Here is a 17,140-nt window from a genome sequence, read left to right as displayed (position 1 = left end):
CAGCTTACTTGCCATTCCATCTACGGGATGTTTCCAGACTGTGCCCTGGCATAGCTTCCCTGTTCATCGAGGCACGCTGCTGGAACTGTCTGCCTTCCCAGCACTGGAGAGATTCCGCGGAGTCCCAGCACAGCACAGTGGCTGGCACACTGAGGATGTCTGAAGAGACATGGAATGTATTTCCACCAAGGCCTGGGCTCTCTCTTCCCTCAATGGCACACTCCCTGTCCCATCTCCTCTTGCTGGGGACCCCCACCCTAGAGCTGGCGCTTCAACCCATCATGAGCTCCCACCCCACGTGCTCTTTTCCATCTTGGGTTTCTGCAGAATTTCTGGAAGGATCATACCTCTCACAACTGCCTTCATAAGAATCTTTTTTTAATTATTATTTAGAAATGCAGTTATATACATAGAACAATTAAAATTAAATTAAACTTTGTACAAATATTAAAATACTATCTTCACACCCACTGCAATGTACAGGATACCAAAAAATATATATATAAAATAAAATAAAGCAAACCCAAACTGATTGAGTGACATCCTGCACAGAGTCAATGATGCATGTGTCGTTTGAAACCATTATATAGGAGTACCATTCTGCAAAGGATTCCATAGTGGTGTGGTAAGAAGCCAGGGCAGGGTGTGGTGGGCTGCCGTGCAACCCGCGTCCATCTCTCCTCCTGCTTGGCAATCTGAGTGCTTGGCCCCTACATGCCCTCCAGTTAGCTCTGCTGCCCGACAGAGGGCTCAACCTGGGGGGGGGGGTTCATTCAAAATTCTATTAGGTTTTCAACTGGAGATTAAGAGGAACTGCTTTGCAGCAAAGCTGAGCCTGCTGCCTTTCGAGGGAACCAGCTACTCTACCTCAGTCCATGCTTCTGCCAAGCAAAATCTCTTTCAGCCCCTCCCTGGGCACCGGTAATGACTGGCCCTCTGCTGAGCGCCAGGGGCCCCCAGCAGCAACCCCCAAGAGAAGCCTCAGCATCACTGTCCTCAGCAAGCACATCTGGACATCAAGCTAGAAAGACTGTGTACCACTTCCCTTCTGGGTCCTGTATTCTCTTTAAGGAGGAATGAAAGGCAAGGATGTAGAAGTGTTTGCAGCATATCCCATTCTTTATGTGACGATGTTCCCTGCGAACGGAAGACACTGCTGTGTGGCAAGCAGGTGGTCTGAGAGCTTAGGCAGAACGGGGAGGGGAGAGGCCGAATGCCTGTGGATCCTGTGCCAGCACTAAAGAAGCCGGAAAAGTCTACCTTTGTCTGTCTTGCCATCAGGCTTCTCCACAGAACTTGAAAGCTGGGGGGGAAGGGGAGAGGAGTAGGAGGAAGAAGGGATGAGTGGGGAAGACATGAGCTTAAGTTCTGTTTGCAAGTGGAGTGTTGGTAGAATGCACACTGAAATGCCCTGTAAAGCCAAAAGAACTCACAAAGTGGCTAGGACTCAGCCCATTTCACAGTTAACACCAGTGAAACAGGAACACAGCACACAAAATTCAGAAATGGCAAAAGAGAGAGCCTATCTGCTAAACTAAGGCATTGAAAGGGACGGAAATCTTAAGTGATTTTCACCACACACTGGCCCTTGAAAGTCGCTGGCATGTGACTGCAAGTCACCAGGATATAAAACCTGCACTGAGTCAGCTCATGGGTGCAAAAAGACACTTCTAGTCCCTTGGTGCGGGCCATTCTCCTGGACAAGCCCTCTGCTGGACTCCCCTAAAGATGAGCCCTGGAAAGCCAAGCCCTGGGCAGTTTCTCCCACCTGTTCTAGGCTCCTTTGGCAGCCTAACAGCCTGCCACCTGCCACTGCCCTTGTCCCTCCGCCAGGCTCCACCTCGAGGCAGCTGTGGAGTTCCTAATCCCTTGAAAGGGACAAAGCCCAGAAGCCCTAGAAACAGCAGCACCTGGCTGATGGCTAAGAAACTGCTTCAGAGAAGTGCGAAGCGAATGGGAGGCCTAGGCTCCTCCCACCACAGGCCCAGGGGTTTCCAGGGACATTGGGGGGGGGGGCGCTCAGCAAAGCCAATGATACAGGGGAGGGGACAGAGGGAGCAAGGGAGTGTGTGTGCACTAGGTTCCCATTTATTCAGACTTTTCTTTCCTACCAGGTAGGCAAGTCTGGGCTTGTGATCCCCAGGATGGTGTTAATGGCGGGCGAGGTGGAAGAAGGCTTCAGAAGAAAGGGTTTTCATTTTTTTTTCAAGGGCTAAGCCAGTCACTTATGTGGCTGAATAAACCCAAAACAAATAGCACAATCTCTTAGGGGGGAAAACCCACAGTAATGATATAAAAAAGGGTAAGATCTTCCATTTTTAAAAAATATTCTAGACCCTTATTCAGGCTGCAAGCCCAACAGTGAGACTTTGGATCCCTCCACCATCTGTTCCTGCTTTCTTTTCTGGAGGAAGACAAGGGCACCTCTGTGGGTAAAGGAGAGCCGTGCATGATGAGGCAACTAGGGTCCATAGGGACCCTACCCTCCAGATGGGCCCAGTGCCAGCAAGTGCTGGCAGGCACATCTCCAGAAACGGCCTCTTCGGAGGCCAAGGACAGGTCCCCTGGTCTTTTGCAGGTCCCTCAGAGGCTTGTGTTCCAGCACCTCCACCAACCTGTTCCATATGGAACCACGCCAGCCAGGGCTCCTGGGTGGGGAAGGGGAGATGTGGGGGCGCCCGCAGGCCCAGCAGGCACTGCCCTTACCCTGAGCGAAGGAAGACTACAGTGGTGCCAGGAGGCTGGGAACGAGCGGGTAGTAAAGTGCGCGTGAGAGTGATGCAGGAGGCTGAGAGGAGGCCATTCCCCTATCTTTGTGGCCATCCCCACCTAGAGCTACCCTGTTAGGTCAGGTACTAAAAATATACTGGGCTCTTTATTGTCTTCACCACCCCAAACAGAGCGGCTTGGGGAGGAGCAGAGGTGCAGGTAGGGTCAGCGACAAGTCTCCCAGCCCCAGTGCTTCAAAAACAAAACAGAAATAAGCATTCCTCAACGCCACGTCTTTTGAGGATGGCAGTAGCCTGGCTGAGCTCTGCCACCCCGGCCCTGGACAGCATCCACAGATGGCAGAGTGAGAGCCCCCCAGCAGAAGCATCGGGGAGCACGGAGCCCACCCCCTTCAGTGGAAGGGCCCCCGGGGCTAGGCTGCTTGGCAAGCTTTCACCCACCGCAGACCAGCGAGGTGTGATGCTGAGGACTGTCAGCCCCTCCCCAGGTGTCAGGGGAGAGCACGGAGCCCTCTGTCAGCTGGGGCATGTGGAAGGGTGGCAGGGGAAACACGAGTAGGAAAAGCAGCGGTGCGGCAAGCAGCAGCACGCTTCCTGGGCACAGTTACTAAGGCACGTGACTGTGGTGACGAGGAGCCTCAGGACCGGGGCTGGAGCTGCCTGCAGCTGCCTGGGGACTCGGTCTGTGCCTCTTAGGCTCCCTTCTGTCACCACGAACCCAGAACGGGGCAACCTGCCCCAAATGCCATGGCCACACGGGCATTCCGCGGCACCTTAGCAACTCTCCCGTCCCAGAGATGATTCACCTCAGGCCCCTGTGGGCAGCAAGGAAGCGGAGGTTGCCAAGGATCCAACCCAGGAGGCAGCAGGCCACTTCCCCTTATACTCCAGTGAAACAGAGAAAACCAAGGCCAGGATGGCCGACGCTGGAAGTAGGAAGTGAGGACTTGCATATTAGGAAGACAATCGTTATCAGCCACCTTCCTTCCCTCCCTCAGGATCTTCTCCACGCTTCTTGGAAACTCAACAGGGCGAGAAGCCAGCACCTCCAAGCTGGACAGCTGGGTGCTGGGATAGCTTTGGCATGATTTTCTGCATCCTCCATCCTCGGCCAAAGAAATGTGCCACCGGTGTCAACCAAGGGCAGGCCCAGGCACCCATATTCCTGCCCTAATTAGAGCCACCTTTGGATCTGCTCCTGCTAAGGGCAGTGGTGCCAGCCCTCAAAGTTCCCAGGAGAGCCTCAGCCCCAGGCCCAGCCCCCTGTGCGGCAGAGGGCAGCAGTGCTGCCACTGAGGTCTGGAGGATAGCAACAAGCCTGCATGACAGGGGAACTGGATGGGTTAGGGGGGGGAAGGCACAAGTAAACACAGCGGCTCTCAGGCCCGCAGAGGCTGGTGGGGTCTGCCACCAAAGAGCTGGCCGGAGGGGACCCAGAGGGCTCAGGGAAAGGAAGAGTTCAGTCCAGCACATTCAAATATGTCCCCGACACAGATGGGAAGACCGGGCTAGGCAAAATGCCAGCTCTTCCAGCTGTCCAGCAGACAGATGGCGAGAATCTTCCTTGAGTTTCCAGCAAGGTGGGCCTGGAGGCCCTCAGAGATATAGAGACACACAGATACACAGGTGGCAGCTCAGGTATCCGGGTAGGGTGGCTGGAGGACAGGGTGCTCAAACCCACAGGGAGAGGGAAGAAGGGCAGAGAGGACCGTTGCAGAGAGGAGAGGCCCGTGGCAGCGCTCATGCTTCTTTCAACAGTGGGATATCTGCAGGAAGAGAAGACAGAAAAGCACAGTGGTTACCCTGCTAGGTCTCTCTACAGCACACCTGATCCCACTTCGGTGTCCCCATGCAGGCCCTGGTCTGAAGAAATAAAATGCCTCACTCAGGGGCGCTTGTGTAGCTCAGTTGGTTAAACATCAGATTCTTGGTTTTGGCTCAGGTCATGATCTCAGGGTCATGAGATCGAGCCCGCGTGGGACTCTGCGCTCAACGGGAGTCTGCTTCTTTCCCTCTGCCTCTCCCCCTACTCCAGTTCTCTCTCTAAAATAAAAAATTTAATTTTTTAAAAAAGCCTCACTCATACCCTTCTAATGAGTCTAAACCCCTCGCCCTTTCTTCAGGCCTTTCTTGTTCATCTCTCCCTCCACCTGTGTGATAAAATCTGAATATTCAGTCTAGTATTCAAGGTAGTGCTACCTTGAACCTCCTCTCTGCCTTGACTCTGCTGGTCTAGTTGCCTCTCTTTCTATCCTTAATCTCAAGCTCTGAGGCTGTGGAGCCCTGCTTAGGTCCCAACTCTTCCTTAAGGCCACCCACCAGCTGTGTGATACTGAGTTACTCACTTCCCCTCTCTGGGTCTTGGTCTCCTTTTACGTCCACCGGGTTACACCAATGCCTTGAGGTCCTGATTTCCTACGGTGCCTATCAGGCCCATAACGCTCAGTCTGGAGCGAGCTGGATAAACTATGTGCCTTTTCTGTGCCCCTCACTCTGACATGGACCTACAACTCTTGGTTCCATTATTTCTCAAATATAGGCCTGATCTTCCCAAATGACTGACAATCCATGCAGGCAGGCAGCAGGTTTCAGATTACTTTCTATCACTCCAGAAACCTAACTAGCACCAGGCACAAGATGGGTTCTCAAAAATGCTTGTTCAATAAATGGAACAAAGCAAGGCAGCAGGAGAAGAAAGGAGAAGAGCAGGCACTGTCAAGGCTCCTGAGGAAAGGTAAGAGCCAAGAAGTGCTCTTGGGACAGGTGTCAGTAAGTGCAGACATATAGTACGTATAAGCTGGCTATCCATGGGGCCCCTAACCTTTAGACCTGGGTCAACTGTGTAGCGACCCCTTCCTAGCTCTATATCCCATCAAGAGAAAAGAGAAGGCATGCTGTTGATTTCAGGAAACTCCTAAACGTGATCTGAACTTAAGAATTTCCAACTTCTTTGCTTTCAGATACTCTCAGCCTCAGACATTAACTGGGCCCAAGACTCCCAGGGAACATAGTGTTTCCTCGCTGGCTTTCAGCAAAGCCTGGTAAGTACAGAAGCTTCCCTGTCCAAAGGGAAACAGCTGGGTTTAGGCTGTATCCTGAGCCCCACTGGGGTTTCAGGTAAAGATACTGTTTAAAGTGACTGAGTCAATCCCGATATTCAACTCTCCAGGCTCCAGAAAAGGCAGACAGGTCAGGAAGTGGCAATTTCCTTCTATGGCTGGCTTGCCACAGAGAACCCAAAGTCACCTGCGAGGCAGCATGGCACTGTGGGCTATAAACATAGGCTTCAGAGCCAGATCCATCCAGCTTCAAATCTCAGCTCAGCCACTTCCCAATGGGCAAGTGACGTACGCTCTGGCCTCAGTTTCCTCATCTGTCAAGTAGGAATGGTAATAACACCTACTTCTCAGGATCACTGTGAGGTTTAACTGAGATACTGCAAGAGAACTGACTACACAAGCATGGCGTACACGGTTTCAAATGAAACCGCTGAATGCCCTGGAAGAGAGACCAGCTCCAGTTTCCTCTGTAATATGACCCCATACCTCCTTGTCACTCCTATCCTTTCAGGAACATAAAAATTATAACAGGAGAACAGACCCCACTCCCGCCTCCAACCAGCTGTCCTCCCTTTGATTTAGCACAGCCCTGTGGCCACAAATAGTTTCGGAAACTCCAACCTATCAAGATTCACAGGCAACAGTCGAAAGTCTTCTACACAGAGCCCGCAGCCCCGCCAGGAGCTGAGGGTGAGACCTTATTCTGTAGGCTAATCCCCCAGGTATTCTCTCCCTTTGCCCCCCAATACCCAATTATTAGAGAGGCTCACAGTCCTTCTTCACTCCCCACAAGGCCCCTGAGCGGCTCATAATTCATGATCAGCACAGACCACAGACCACCTACCATCTGTGTAGTCCTCCGATGTGAGGGACAAAAGGCTTTGTATGTCACTGTTCTCTGAATCTGGGGCTTCTTTGTAAGCCCCTCGGCTGTTCCCTGAGCCGGCCACCCAGGAGGAGGTGGCTGCCTGGTGCACCAGCACAGTCTCTGAGCCCTGAGGGCCCCAGGCTTCACATAGTCCCGACTGGCCCGGGGCCTCCTCCTCTCCGCCTGCAGAGGAGCCGGCCCCCTGCTCTTGCAACTGCTGCTCCCTTGGCCCATTCCTCCCACTGGGCCCAGACCCTTCTGACAGCACGATCTGCACCCTGGGATCAGCAGGTGGCACACAGTGACCGGAACTGCCGTACACTGCCTCTTCATAGGACGGGAGTGCAACCTGGACTCCATCCACCATGATGGACACCTGGTCGCCAGATACCCCCTGGTCACGCCTGCAGCCAAAGGAGGAAAAGAGAGAGGAAGAATTAAAATATGCACACAAATAAATACCATACCACCAACAATACTGACCGTTTTTGAGCGCTCCCAATGTGCCAGGCACAGCACTAAGTGCCTTACCCCCATCGAACCCTCACCTGAGCCCTGTTGAGTACAGATTCACCAAGAGTGCAGATGAGGCTCAGAGAAGTCAAGTAACCTGCCCAGTCACACAGCTGGTAAGGGAGGAAGCTGGGATGTGAATCCAGTTCCATCTGCTTCCAGAGACTCTGTTCTTACCCTCTGGGTACACAGGTACCCAGCCCTCTTGTCCTGTGCAAAAACTAGGAACCTAAAGCCCTAAAAATAATGCCGTCATTCAGCACAGGTAGGAAGAAAGAGCATAATGCTTGCATATATCTGTGAATATACTGTCTGAATACTTAAAGTGGATACACTCTATGATATATGAATTAAATCTCCATAAAGCCATTTTTAAAAAAAGGAGGGAAAAGAAATACTGTGGTCTTAATATGAGACACTGGAGTTGAAATCTGAAGAATTTTCTTTTGACTCAGCTACTTTTTTTTTCTTTTTACTTAAAAAATTACATGTAAATTATAACATAAACAACACACAAAAATAGAAAAATGTACAGCTTCTTGTTTTATCCCAAAGGTAACTGGTGTATATATAACCCCTACTGAGGTCAAGACAGACAATGCTGCCAGCATCCCCAGACACCCTTGCTCGTGCCCCTATGATCTCCTACCTCTTCATACCAAAAGTAACCACTATCCTAACTTTCATGAAAATCATTCCTGCGCTTTCTATTTTAGTAGTTTTACTGCCTAAACATGAACCCTTCAACACCACAATTGAGTTTTGCATATTTTTTATCTTGATATGAACGGGATATACAATGAATGTATGTATGTGTGTATATGTGTAGGTGTATCTGGCTTCTTTTATTCTTTTAGTTACGTGTGTGAGATTTATTCATGCAAGCACCTTTTCTGGGATCACTTTTTGATACACACACACACTTTTCTTCTGAACCATTTTGAAAGTAAGGGTTTTTTCCTACATAAAACATTATTTGGCACAGTCGTCCCCAGAACCTTCTCTCTCCTATATAACTGCAGCATCTTTACATCCCTGAAACTGAACAATGGTGTGAGACTGTGATACCAATTTTCCTGACACCCCAGCAGAGATCTGTTTCAGCTGTTGTCTGGTCTGTTTTCCTTGAGGATCCAATTAAGGATCATGCATTGCAGTTTGTCCTGTTTCCTCTCCTTTCCCCTAGAACAGTACACTATAGAGCTTCTTTCACGACACTGACATTTTTTAGAGTCCAGGCTGGTTGTCTCCTAGAATGTCCCACAATCTGGACTGAACTGTTTCCTTGGGATTAAGATTTTTGCCTTGGGGTCAGAGTTTGCCTGGAACACTGTGCCATCTGTGATGTGTCCTTTTCCATGCATCATGGCAGGAACACAGAAGGTCGAGGACTGGACTGTTGTTATTAGCTCTTAATTTCCTCATCTGTACCTACAGATAGATAAAATCTGTGCTGCCCAATTCAAATGGCACAGACACTGAGGATGACAGGAATGGTGCTCAGAAATGCACGGAGGTTTCCGAAAGGAAGGAAGACTGACGGCAAGGGGGCATAGAAAGCAGTGTGCATTCTGCTATGTGCTTAACTTCTGTTATTCAAAATGCTTTTTGGTTGTTTGTTTAAAATGCAGTATGTGCACCCAATGTTCATAGCAGCAATGTCCACAATAGCTAAATTGTGGAAGGAGCCGAGATGCCCTTCAACAGATGACTGGATTAAGAAGTTGTGGTCCATATATACAATGGAATATTACTCAGCTATCAGAAAGAACGAGTTCTCAACATTTGCTACAACATGGACAGCACTGGAGGAGATAATGCTAAGTGAAATAAGTCAAGCAGAGAAAGACAACTATCATATGATTTCTCTCATCTATGGAACATAAGAACTAGGATGATCGGTAGGGGAAGAAAGGGATAAAGAAAGGGGGGGTAATCAGAAGGGGGAATGAAACATGAGAGACTATGGACTATGAGAAACAAACTGAGGACTTCAGAGGGGAGGGGGGTGGGGGAATGGGATAGACCGGTGATGGGTAGTAAGGAGGGCACGTATTGCATGGTGCACTGGGTGTTATACACAACTAATGAATCATCGAGCCTTACATCGGAAACCGGGGATGTACTGTATGGTGACTAACATAATATAATAAAAAATCATTAAAAAAAAATGCAGTATGTGCACACAGTACAAAATTTAAACAGAGCCCATATTAAAAACCAAATCATTCTTCCACTCAAGTCAGGAAAAATCAGGCCGTTACTTTTAACACACTTACCAGATAACTACAAGAGGAAAATACTTTCTAATTTGAATGAAATGACAAGCAGGTCAGCTTGACTTTATGTGGAAATAGCAGATTATTTCAAGTAAACAGTCCCGTCCAGATCCTCTTTATTCTACTAATTGCTTAACAACCTTTAAAAAAAAAAATAGCTGTGACCTGCTCCCCCAAACAAAAACTGAAAAGGAGACAGAAAAATCACACCTAGTACATCAGGATTAAATTTAGCCTGTGCCTTGTCTGTGAATTCCATACCAGGAAGCATTTTATTTAACACAGTTTTGTTTGTTCCTCCGCGCCTGTGGATGACGACAGTGACTGATGAAGGGCTGTGAGCGCACACAAACCATTCTCAAGGGAAAGAGGAGCTGCCGGGCCAGGCCAATCAACCACAGACAGCCGTGAAGAGGAGTCCTTCCTAAGGGATACATGAAGGGCCAGCCCCCCACCATCTGCCAACCCCCTCCCCCAACCTCATCTACCCAGTCTGGGATGACTTGTGGCTAATGCACTCAACCGGAAGAAGGAAAGTGACAAAGGCAGGCAAAACCCCACTTCCTCCGTTTCTAGTGAGGTATAATGCAGTGGTTGCCAGTCACAGCTGCACATTCAGATCACTGGGGAAGTTTTTTAAAAAACACTAGTGCTAGGGGGCGCCTGGGTGGCACAGCGGTTAAGCGTCTGCCTTCGGCTCAGGACGTGATCCTGGCGTTCCAGGATCGAGCCCTGCATCGGGCTCCTCCGCTATGAGCCTGCTTCTTCCTCTCCCACTCCCCCTGCTTGTGTTCCCTCTCCCGCTGGCTGTCTCTATCTCTGTCGAATAAATAAATAAAATCTTAAAAAAAAACAAAAAACAAAAAAAACCACTAGTGCCAGGCTCCCACTCCAAACCAAATTAATGCAAATGTCTGGGGAGAGAGGCCCAGGTGTTGGTATTTGAGTTTAACTCCCAGCAGATGACTCTACGTGCAGCCAGGACTGGGAACCAGAGAGACGGGACAGTGGCTTGCAAACATGAGCCTGCATCAGAATCACCTGCAGGGCTCACCAAACTAAGTCACTAGGCCTCAGCCCCAGAGTTTCTCATTCAGTTGGTCTGGGGTGGGGCCTGAAAATTCCCATTCCCAACAAGTCCCCAGGTGATGCTGATGTTGCTGGAACCACACTTTGAGAACCACTGATGTAGGGCAAATGACACGGCTAGGGGGTTGGACATATTTAGGTTTAAATCTCTAGGCTGTCATCACCTAGAGGGATGACCGTGACTTAACCTCTCTGAGCCTCAGCTTCCTCATCTGTACCATTCTTGTGAGGATTAAGCTAATGCGTGCATAAGTTAAGCACAGGGCCAGGCGCACCCAGGAGGGCTACCTGGCTTCCCCTGGGCACACGCAGCAGAAGAGACTGCTGGGCTCACCAGCACCCCTGTGCAGTCAGAGGCCAGCCCCCAGAGCCACCCACCTCCCCCATCCCCCCAACACTGCCACGGGCTCACCTGCTGTGATGGAACGACTTCAGCTTCGGCTGCAGCAGTACAAACAGCACCACAAGGAGGAGAATGAGCGCCACGGAGCTGGCGGTGGAAGCCACTATGGACAGCGTGGGGACCCCGAGGGATGTGTGGGCATCTTTGTCTACAGAAATAAACCATCGTCAGAAATGTGTTATACCTAGGCCCAGAACACATGAGCCCCACGGCTGATCTCATCCAAGGTCCCTTGCCCAGTGCCACGGCTGGGGCCACTTTAGAAGTTGACGTGTGGAGCAGCTTTTATATACAAGGAAAGGGGCCATTTCCCTACCCTGTTCCCAAATCTAAAACTCACTTAAGACCTGTAAGGGCCATCTCACTCCCAACCTCACCGACCCCTAGAGATCTGAACTTTACGAACCCCTTCTGATGCTGCCCTCAGTAGTAGACTGGTGGACATCCACCACTTCCACGGACACAGCATTCCACCATTCTAGGTCCCACCCATGTTTCCCCCATGTGGCAGGAAAACGTAAGAACCGGGCTGTAATAGCTCCCCCTTCTAAGATCCTGTAGCTTCAGCTGTAAATCTCAGGCTGGTCCCCAGCCTTCTCTGGGGTGTCATGGCCTTGGAGCCTGAGTGTGAAGCACAAAGATGGCTGTATGACACACGCTTTCCTGCCGGCAGTTGCATTTTCCTGTCATGCATGACAGGAGGAGGCAGGAGGGGGAGAGGTCTTCTGTCCAGCTGGACTGTAGCTCTGTAACAAAACAGTCCATTTCCATTCAAAGAAAAATAATATAAAAGAGACACTCCAGAAGGTGTTAGCAGAACACGGTCAAAGGTCACCAGCACTTGGCTGGGCAAACAGGAGATGCTGAGCATCAAAGAGACTTTACATAGCAGAACAGATGCCTCAGTAAAGCTATCGAGCCCCTCGGTGGCTCAGATGAAATGCAGTGGGACACGCACCAGCAACCCCAGATGTCTTTCACAAAGATGTGAAATCCCAAAGGAAGGGGGCCGCAGGGCATCAAAGGAGCAATACTGCCCCACGGCACCGGTGCTCTGGAGGAAGTGGGCACGACTGTCCGTCAGTTTAAAGGAAGCAGAACCCCAGCAGCCCCCCTTTCCCATATGCCAGACTGACCCTCGTTGAGATGGCAGCTGATCTCCATAGCTGGCTTCCACTCTCCATTCTTACAGGTCAGGTACTTGTAATCGCCCTTCAACATGTAGCCTTCGGCACACAGGTACTCAATGACGCTGCCCGCATTCAGGGGGTCTCTGCAAGGCCGGGGGTGGCAGATATAGCCACCATTCTCTGGCTCTGGGGGCAGGGAACACACTGCAAAGACAGAGAGAGAGTGCACAGTGCTACAGTGCTGGGGTTTTCCGGTGGGAATTCTGTCCGTGACGCTGCGCAGAGTAGTTCTGCAAGCCTCAACGGGAAACACAGCAGGAACCAAGAGCCATTCCCTTGGAAAGGCTGTTGGCCAAACTCTGGAAATTCAGGTTGCCGTTGACAGAGGGAAGCATGCTGGCCACAGAGAAAGTCTGGCTGCTTGCAACACTGCCCCTCTCCCTCGGCACGTGCCTTGAGAGGACTGTATCCATAAGGGAGTGACAGACTGACAAAGTTGTGAACTCACAGAGATCTAGCACATAATACGGTTTTGATAAAACCTACTGAGACACACAATGAATCCAAGTGAAAGATAGTAAAAATACTGTCAACCTGGGCAGGGGACACATCAGCCCTGTTTACAACATCAAAACCAGCAAGGACTCCATCGTGTGATGAAAATGTGCCTTCGTGGCCTGAGAGAGGATTTCTGATGGATTCCTAGCCCCCTCTCAACCCCCCACCTCCTGACTGGAGTAGTCACTGCCAGCACTTGTCTCTTACTCATAGTAAAGCCCACATTTTTTATTCAGGAAGGATTATTTAGCTTCAAAAGCACCTTCACCTCCTATCTTAGTCATGCTGACAGCTCCAGGAGATAGGTATCATCACTCCCCTTTGTCGAGGAGGACACTGGCCCACAGAAGTTAAGCTGTGAGGCAGCGTAAAGGGCAGACCTCCCCGGTCAACTCTTCGAAGATCTGTGCTCTTTCCACCTGCAGACACTGCTTCTAACCCATGAGCTGAGTGGGCCTTTAAAAAGTGTGTATGTCAAGGATACCTCCCTTTCTTTTTTTTTTTTTTAAGATTTTATTTATGTATTTGATAGAGAGAGACAGCCAGCGAGAGAGGGAACAGAAGCAGGGGGAGTGGGAGAGGAAGAAGCAGGCTCATAGCGGAGGAGCCTGATGTGGGGCTCGATCCCGGAACGCCGGGATCACGCCATGAGCCAAAGGCAGACGCCTAACGACTGCACCACCCAGGCGCCCCAAGGATACCTCCCTTTCAAACAGGTCAGTCAGGGGGATGGCAAATGGAGTGCAAGTGCAGTGGGAACCCTGGGATAGGTAAGTTGTAGTAATAAGTCAGAGGAGCAGGGAGGTCTGAGCAGCTCAAGGAGAAGGGGGACTCTGACGCCATGGCCTGCCCTTCCAATCCTGGACAGATGCTGCCCAATGGATTGTGGGCTGTGCCTTACCATAATGGGAGGGACATAGCAGGGGCACGAAAGGAAGGGCTGTTTGGAAGGCTGGGCTGGGGGAGAAGACACACTGGCAGGATGGCCAGGTACCATGAACTTCAACTTTCCAAAAGCCATACTAATACAAGAAAGAGAAAAGTTTCCAAAGGACATCTGATTTTGCTGACAGATACCCTGCCCCTATCCTATCACAAGAACATCAGTATGAAACTAAGAACTGTTGGTTTTGGTTTGTTTTTGGGTTTTTTCCCCCCACTTCCTCTAACAGATCTGGAGTCTGACTGTGCCCTCTCCTGTTCACTGGACTGCCCACTGCTCCCTCGCATACAGATGCCCTTACAATCTCTCACCAAATACCACTTCCCTTCAACCTACAAACTGCTAGTAAGCAAGACAACTGCCAGCCAGGTGGGGGGGGGGGGTCACGTCAAAAAAGAGATGACGGCTCCCTGCCTACAAGCCCAAATAAGCCCCCCAGTCCCTTCTCCAGATTCTTCCCATGCCACCCACCTCACCCAAAGTCTTGAACAGGAGGGGGATAGACCCACCACACTCCTTCTGGTGCCTCCTGCAACTTTGGCCAACTAGTTCAAAGAGCTGGCCAGCTGGATTTCCAAAGAAACCTATACAAATGGCTTTACTCTTTACACTTTCCTTCTTTTGTTCAGGGCCAACAAGCCTGCCACAGATAAACCTGCTCTCTTAGAACTGCGTCTAATCGGGGCATTTCCGAGGCATAATGAACGCTGAGCACTCCAGGGCAGCTCCAGAAAGCAGGCAGGACCCACTCACAGGTCTGGTGTGCTGGGAGAAATGGTCTCAGAGGAAGAGCTGCTGGTTCTAAAGCCACCCCTGCTTTGCTGGTATTCCTGCCCATAAAGCCCACATCTGCACGGAATCTTTGAGAGGAACCCTGGAGATCACCTAGGATTCATTTGATCAGTGAAAAACAGTGAGGTGTACAAAGAAGTGACTTGCAATTTCATTTCATTTCAACTAATACTTATTGATTATTGTGTAGGGGTCACAGTGCTATGCTCTGAAAAAGGATGAAAAAGAGAAGCACTTCAGGTACCTGGAGCCAAATAGGGATATGACAAATAAGTACACACAAATATCTTAAAAGTTGTTTTCTTTATGGCTTCTGGGTTTTGTGTCTTAAGGACATTTTCCCTTCTCTGAGGTTATAAACGTACTCCCCAATGTTTTCTAGAGTGGGTCTTCATTATGCAAATAATTTTACTGAAAAAAAAAAAAAAACCACAGGAAATACATACACAAGATATACAACTCAAAAAGAAGGGTGTGCAGTGAAAAGTTTAGTAAACCCTTTCCTGTCGCTGAGTCACTCAGATCCTCTCTTCAAAGGCCCTGCACCCATTTCTTTCATATTCTTCCAAAGATACTCCACACACAGACTTTCTAATACACCTCAAAGAACATGATTAGTGCCACAAGACAGGGAGCACAAAGCAGGAGAGACCACGTCTTGTGTGGGAAAGACTAGGCAAGGTTCATGGAGAGGGCAGCATTTCAAGTGGGGCTTTATCTCACCAGAAGAAGGTTTAAGCAAATGCACAGAGGTAGGAAAGTGTAGGTAAAGCCTAGAAAATATCAAGCAGCCCCAGTTAGCTGGGTTGCATAATACAATAAGGAAAATTCAGAAAAAAGTGACAAGCAATGAAACCATCCTGCAGAGGGCCCTGACCGCCACAGGTGTTTGTACTATGTTCAAAGGATAAGGGGAGCTTTTGAGGGGTCTCGAGAAGGGCAGAATTACAAGAATTACATTAAAAGGCTCAACAAGAGCCAAATCTGATCAAAGATGGAGAGAGCTGGAAGGAGACTTAGAGTATGTCAACAGTACAGCAATGCTAGTATGGTAAGATAAGTGCACACAGGCTATTTTATGCTATCTATGATGGTCAGACAAAGGAGACAAGCTAAATGCATCAGGCTCAGCATTGCAAAGAGGCTACCCCAGGTCCAAGAAAGTAAGGAGGCTGCAGAAGAATAAACAAAAAAGGGTGGGTGGAGGCAAGGTCATTTTAAGACACCAGGAACACTGGGGTGCCTGGGTGGCTCAGTCGTTAAGCATCTGCCTTCGGCTCAGGGCGTGATCCCAGAGTCCTGAGATTGAGCCCCGCATCGGGCTCCCTGCTCCGCTGGGAAGCCTGCTTCTTCCTCTCCCACTCCCCTTCTGTGTTCCCCATCTCACTGGCTCTCTCTGTCAAATAAATAAATAAAATCTTAAAAAAAAAAAAAAAAAGACACCGGGAACACAAGAAAAAAATATGGCCTTGTTGCCCGAACAGCAGAGTGGGAGAGTCATGGCAAAGAGCAGGTGTTCAAGAGGACCCTCTCAGTGATGCCTGGGTTAACGAGAAAGGGAAGAACATCAGGAAGAATAATCATCCAGAGGCTTCTGGTAGCCACCCTTCTGGGCAGGAGGCTGACTTAATCTGTGCATCAGGCTCTGTCTCTGACAACCCTAGGTCCACAGAGGGAGTTTCAAGCTCTGTTCTCAACCTCAAGAAGACAATGAACTCATCTGATTTGCCAAAGCTGCATAATTTTAAAAAGAGAGGGAGAAAGCCAGAAGATAGAAATTTTACAGGAAAAAAAAATCAATTAATTCTCCTTAGCTTCCTTCTCTGCTTTCCATTATCTCCTACAGCCACTTAGGCCTCCAGTGAGCACAGGAAGCAGCGAGGTAATTCTTCAGGGGCCCGCAGAGTGCCTGGCGCACAGCAGTCGTTCAGCGAAAGGCCATCCAACGGGGTGGGGAGGGGCAGATGGAGTAGACAGCAAAATAAACTGGCTGATCTTCCACCTCCAAGTCACTGCAGCCTAAACCCTCAGTAGAAAACAAGAACCCTCAACCAGCCCTTCTAAATGGGTTTTGCTTTTGTTGTTTTGGGGACCAGCCTTTTAGGAGGTAGAGGCAATAAACAAAACAAACTTTGTAAGATTCTGTAACAAGCAAATCAAAGGGAGCTCCAGATCAAACTGTTCAGTTTAACAAACTGAACAAGCACTTGAGCCCCACAAAATGAGGTGTGGGGAGTAGGGAGCACGAAGGCCAGCCCGAGGAGGGCAAAGAGACATTTAAACACCTGGTGCATTTTTAAAAGGCTCAACAAAAGCCATTTCTGGCTGACATCAGTTACCAAGAAAACACCATACTCCCAAACACAGGCTGAGGGCTTAAGAAACTGTTGGTGTTCACTCCCAGGTTTGAAACAATGCTTTAGACTAAAATCAGAGGAGTAACATTTAGCACACAACTGAGCACAAAGTAGTAGGTGCTTAATCAAGGTATCCAAAAGAAAGGATGGCCAGGGAAAAGCTTTCCTGGGAATTCAGGGGAGAAGAAAAAGGCTCCCCCAAACCCAGTACACAAACACAGCAGTTGCAATCACCAGGGACACCACTGGAGGCAAAAGTGTACATGTCCCTATTCGGTTGTAATTCCATCAAAGGATTAGAGCTCCCCTCTCCCGACAAGCTACCCTAGGAGGGCCATGAATGTCCATGTGACAGGACTGTGCCCACAAAAAGCTTACAATTTAGACAGGACAGCCTCACATGCATCCAACTCTAATGTA

General features: G+C 49.5%; 1 protein-coding gene across 2 annotated transcripts in view; it reads right to left on the bottom strand.

Annotated features, from left to right (window-relative positions):
• Positions 1-361: 361 nt before the first annotated feature.
• Positions 362-17,140, bottom strand: part of SUSD6 (sushi domain containing 6) — a 95,714-nt gene continuing 78,935 nt past the window's right edge. For both annotated transcript variants that reach the window (XM_045807946.2, XM_045807947.2), the window contains exons 3-6: positions 12,077-12,274; positions 10,950-11,088; positions 6,633-7,060; positions 362-4,495 (exon numbers count right to left, since the gene is read on the bottom strand). In XM_045807946.2, coding sequence (XP_045663902.1) covers positions 4,470-4,495; positions 6,633-7,060; positions 10,950-11,088; positions 12,077-12,274 — 791 coding nt within the window. In that variant the 3' untranslated portion in view covers positions 362-4,469. The remainder of the gene's footprint in view (positions 4,496-6,632; positions 7,061-10,949; positions 11,089-12,076; positions 12,275-17,140) is intronic.

The sequence above is a fragment of the Ursus americanus genome, chromosome 26 (assembly GCF_024610735.1).
Source record: "Ursus americanus isolate L20-20 chromosome 26, mUrsAme1.1.p, whole genome shotgun sequence".
NCBI lineage: Eukaryota > Metazoa > Chordata > Mammalia > Carnivora > Ursidae > Ursus > Ursus americanus.
The sequence above is the reverse complement of the archived record's forward strand: the minus strand, read 5'-3'. Positions and strand labels throughout refer to the sequence as shown.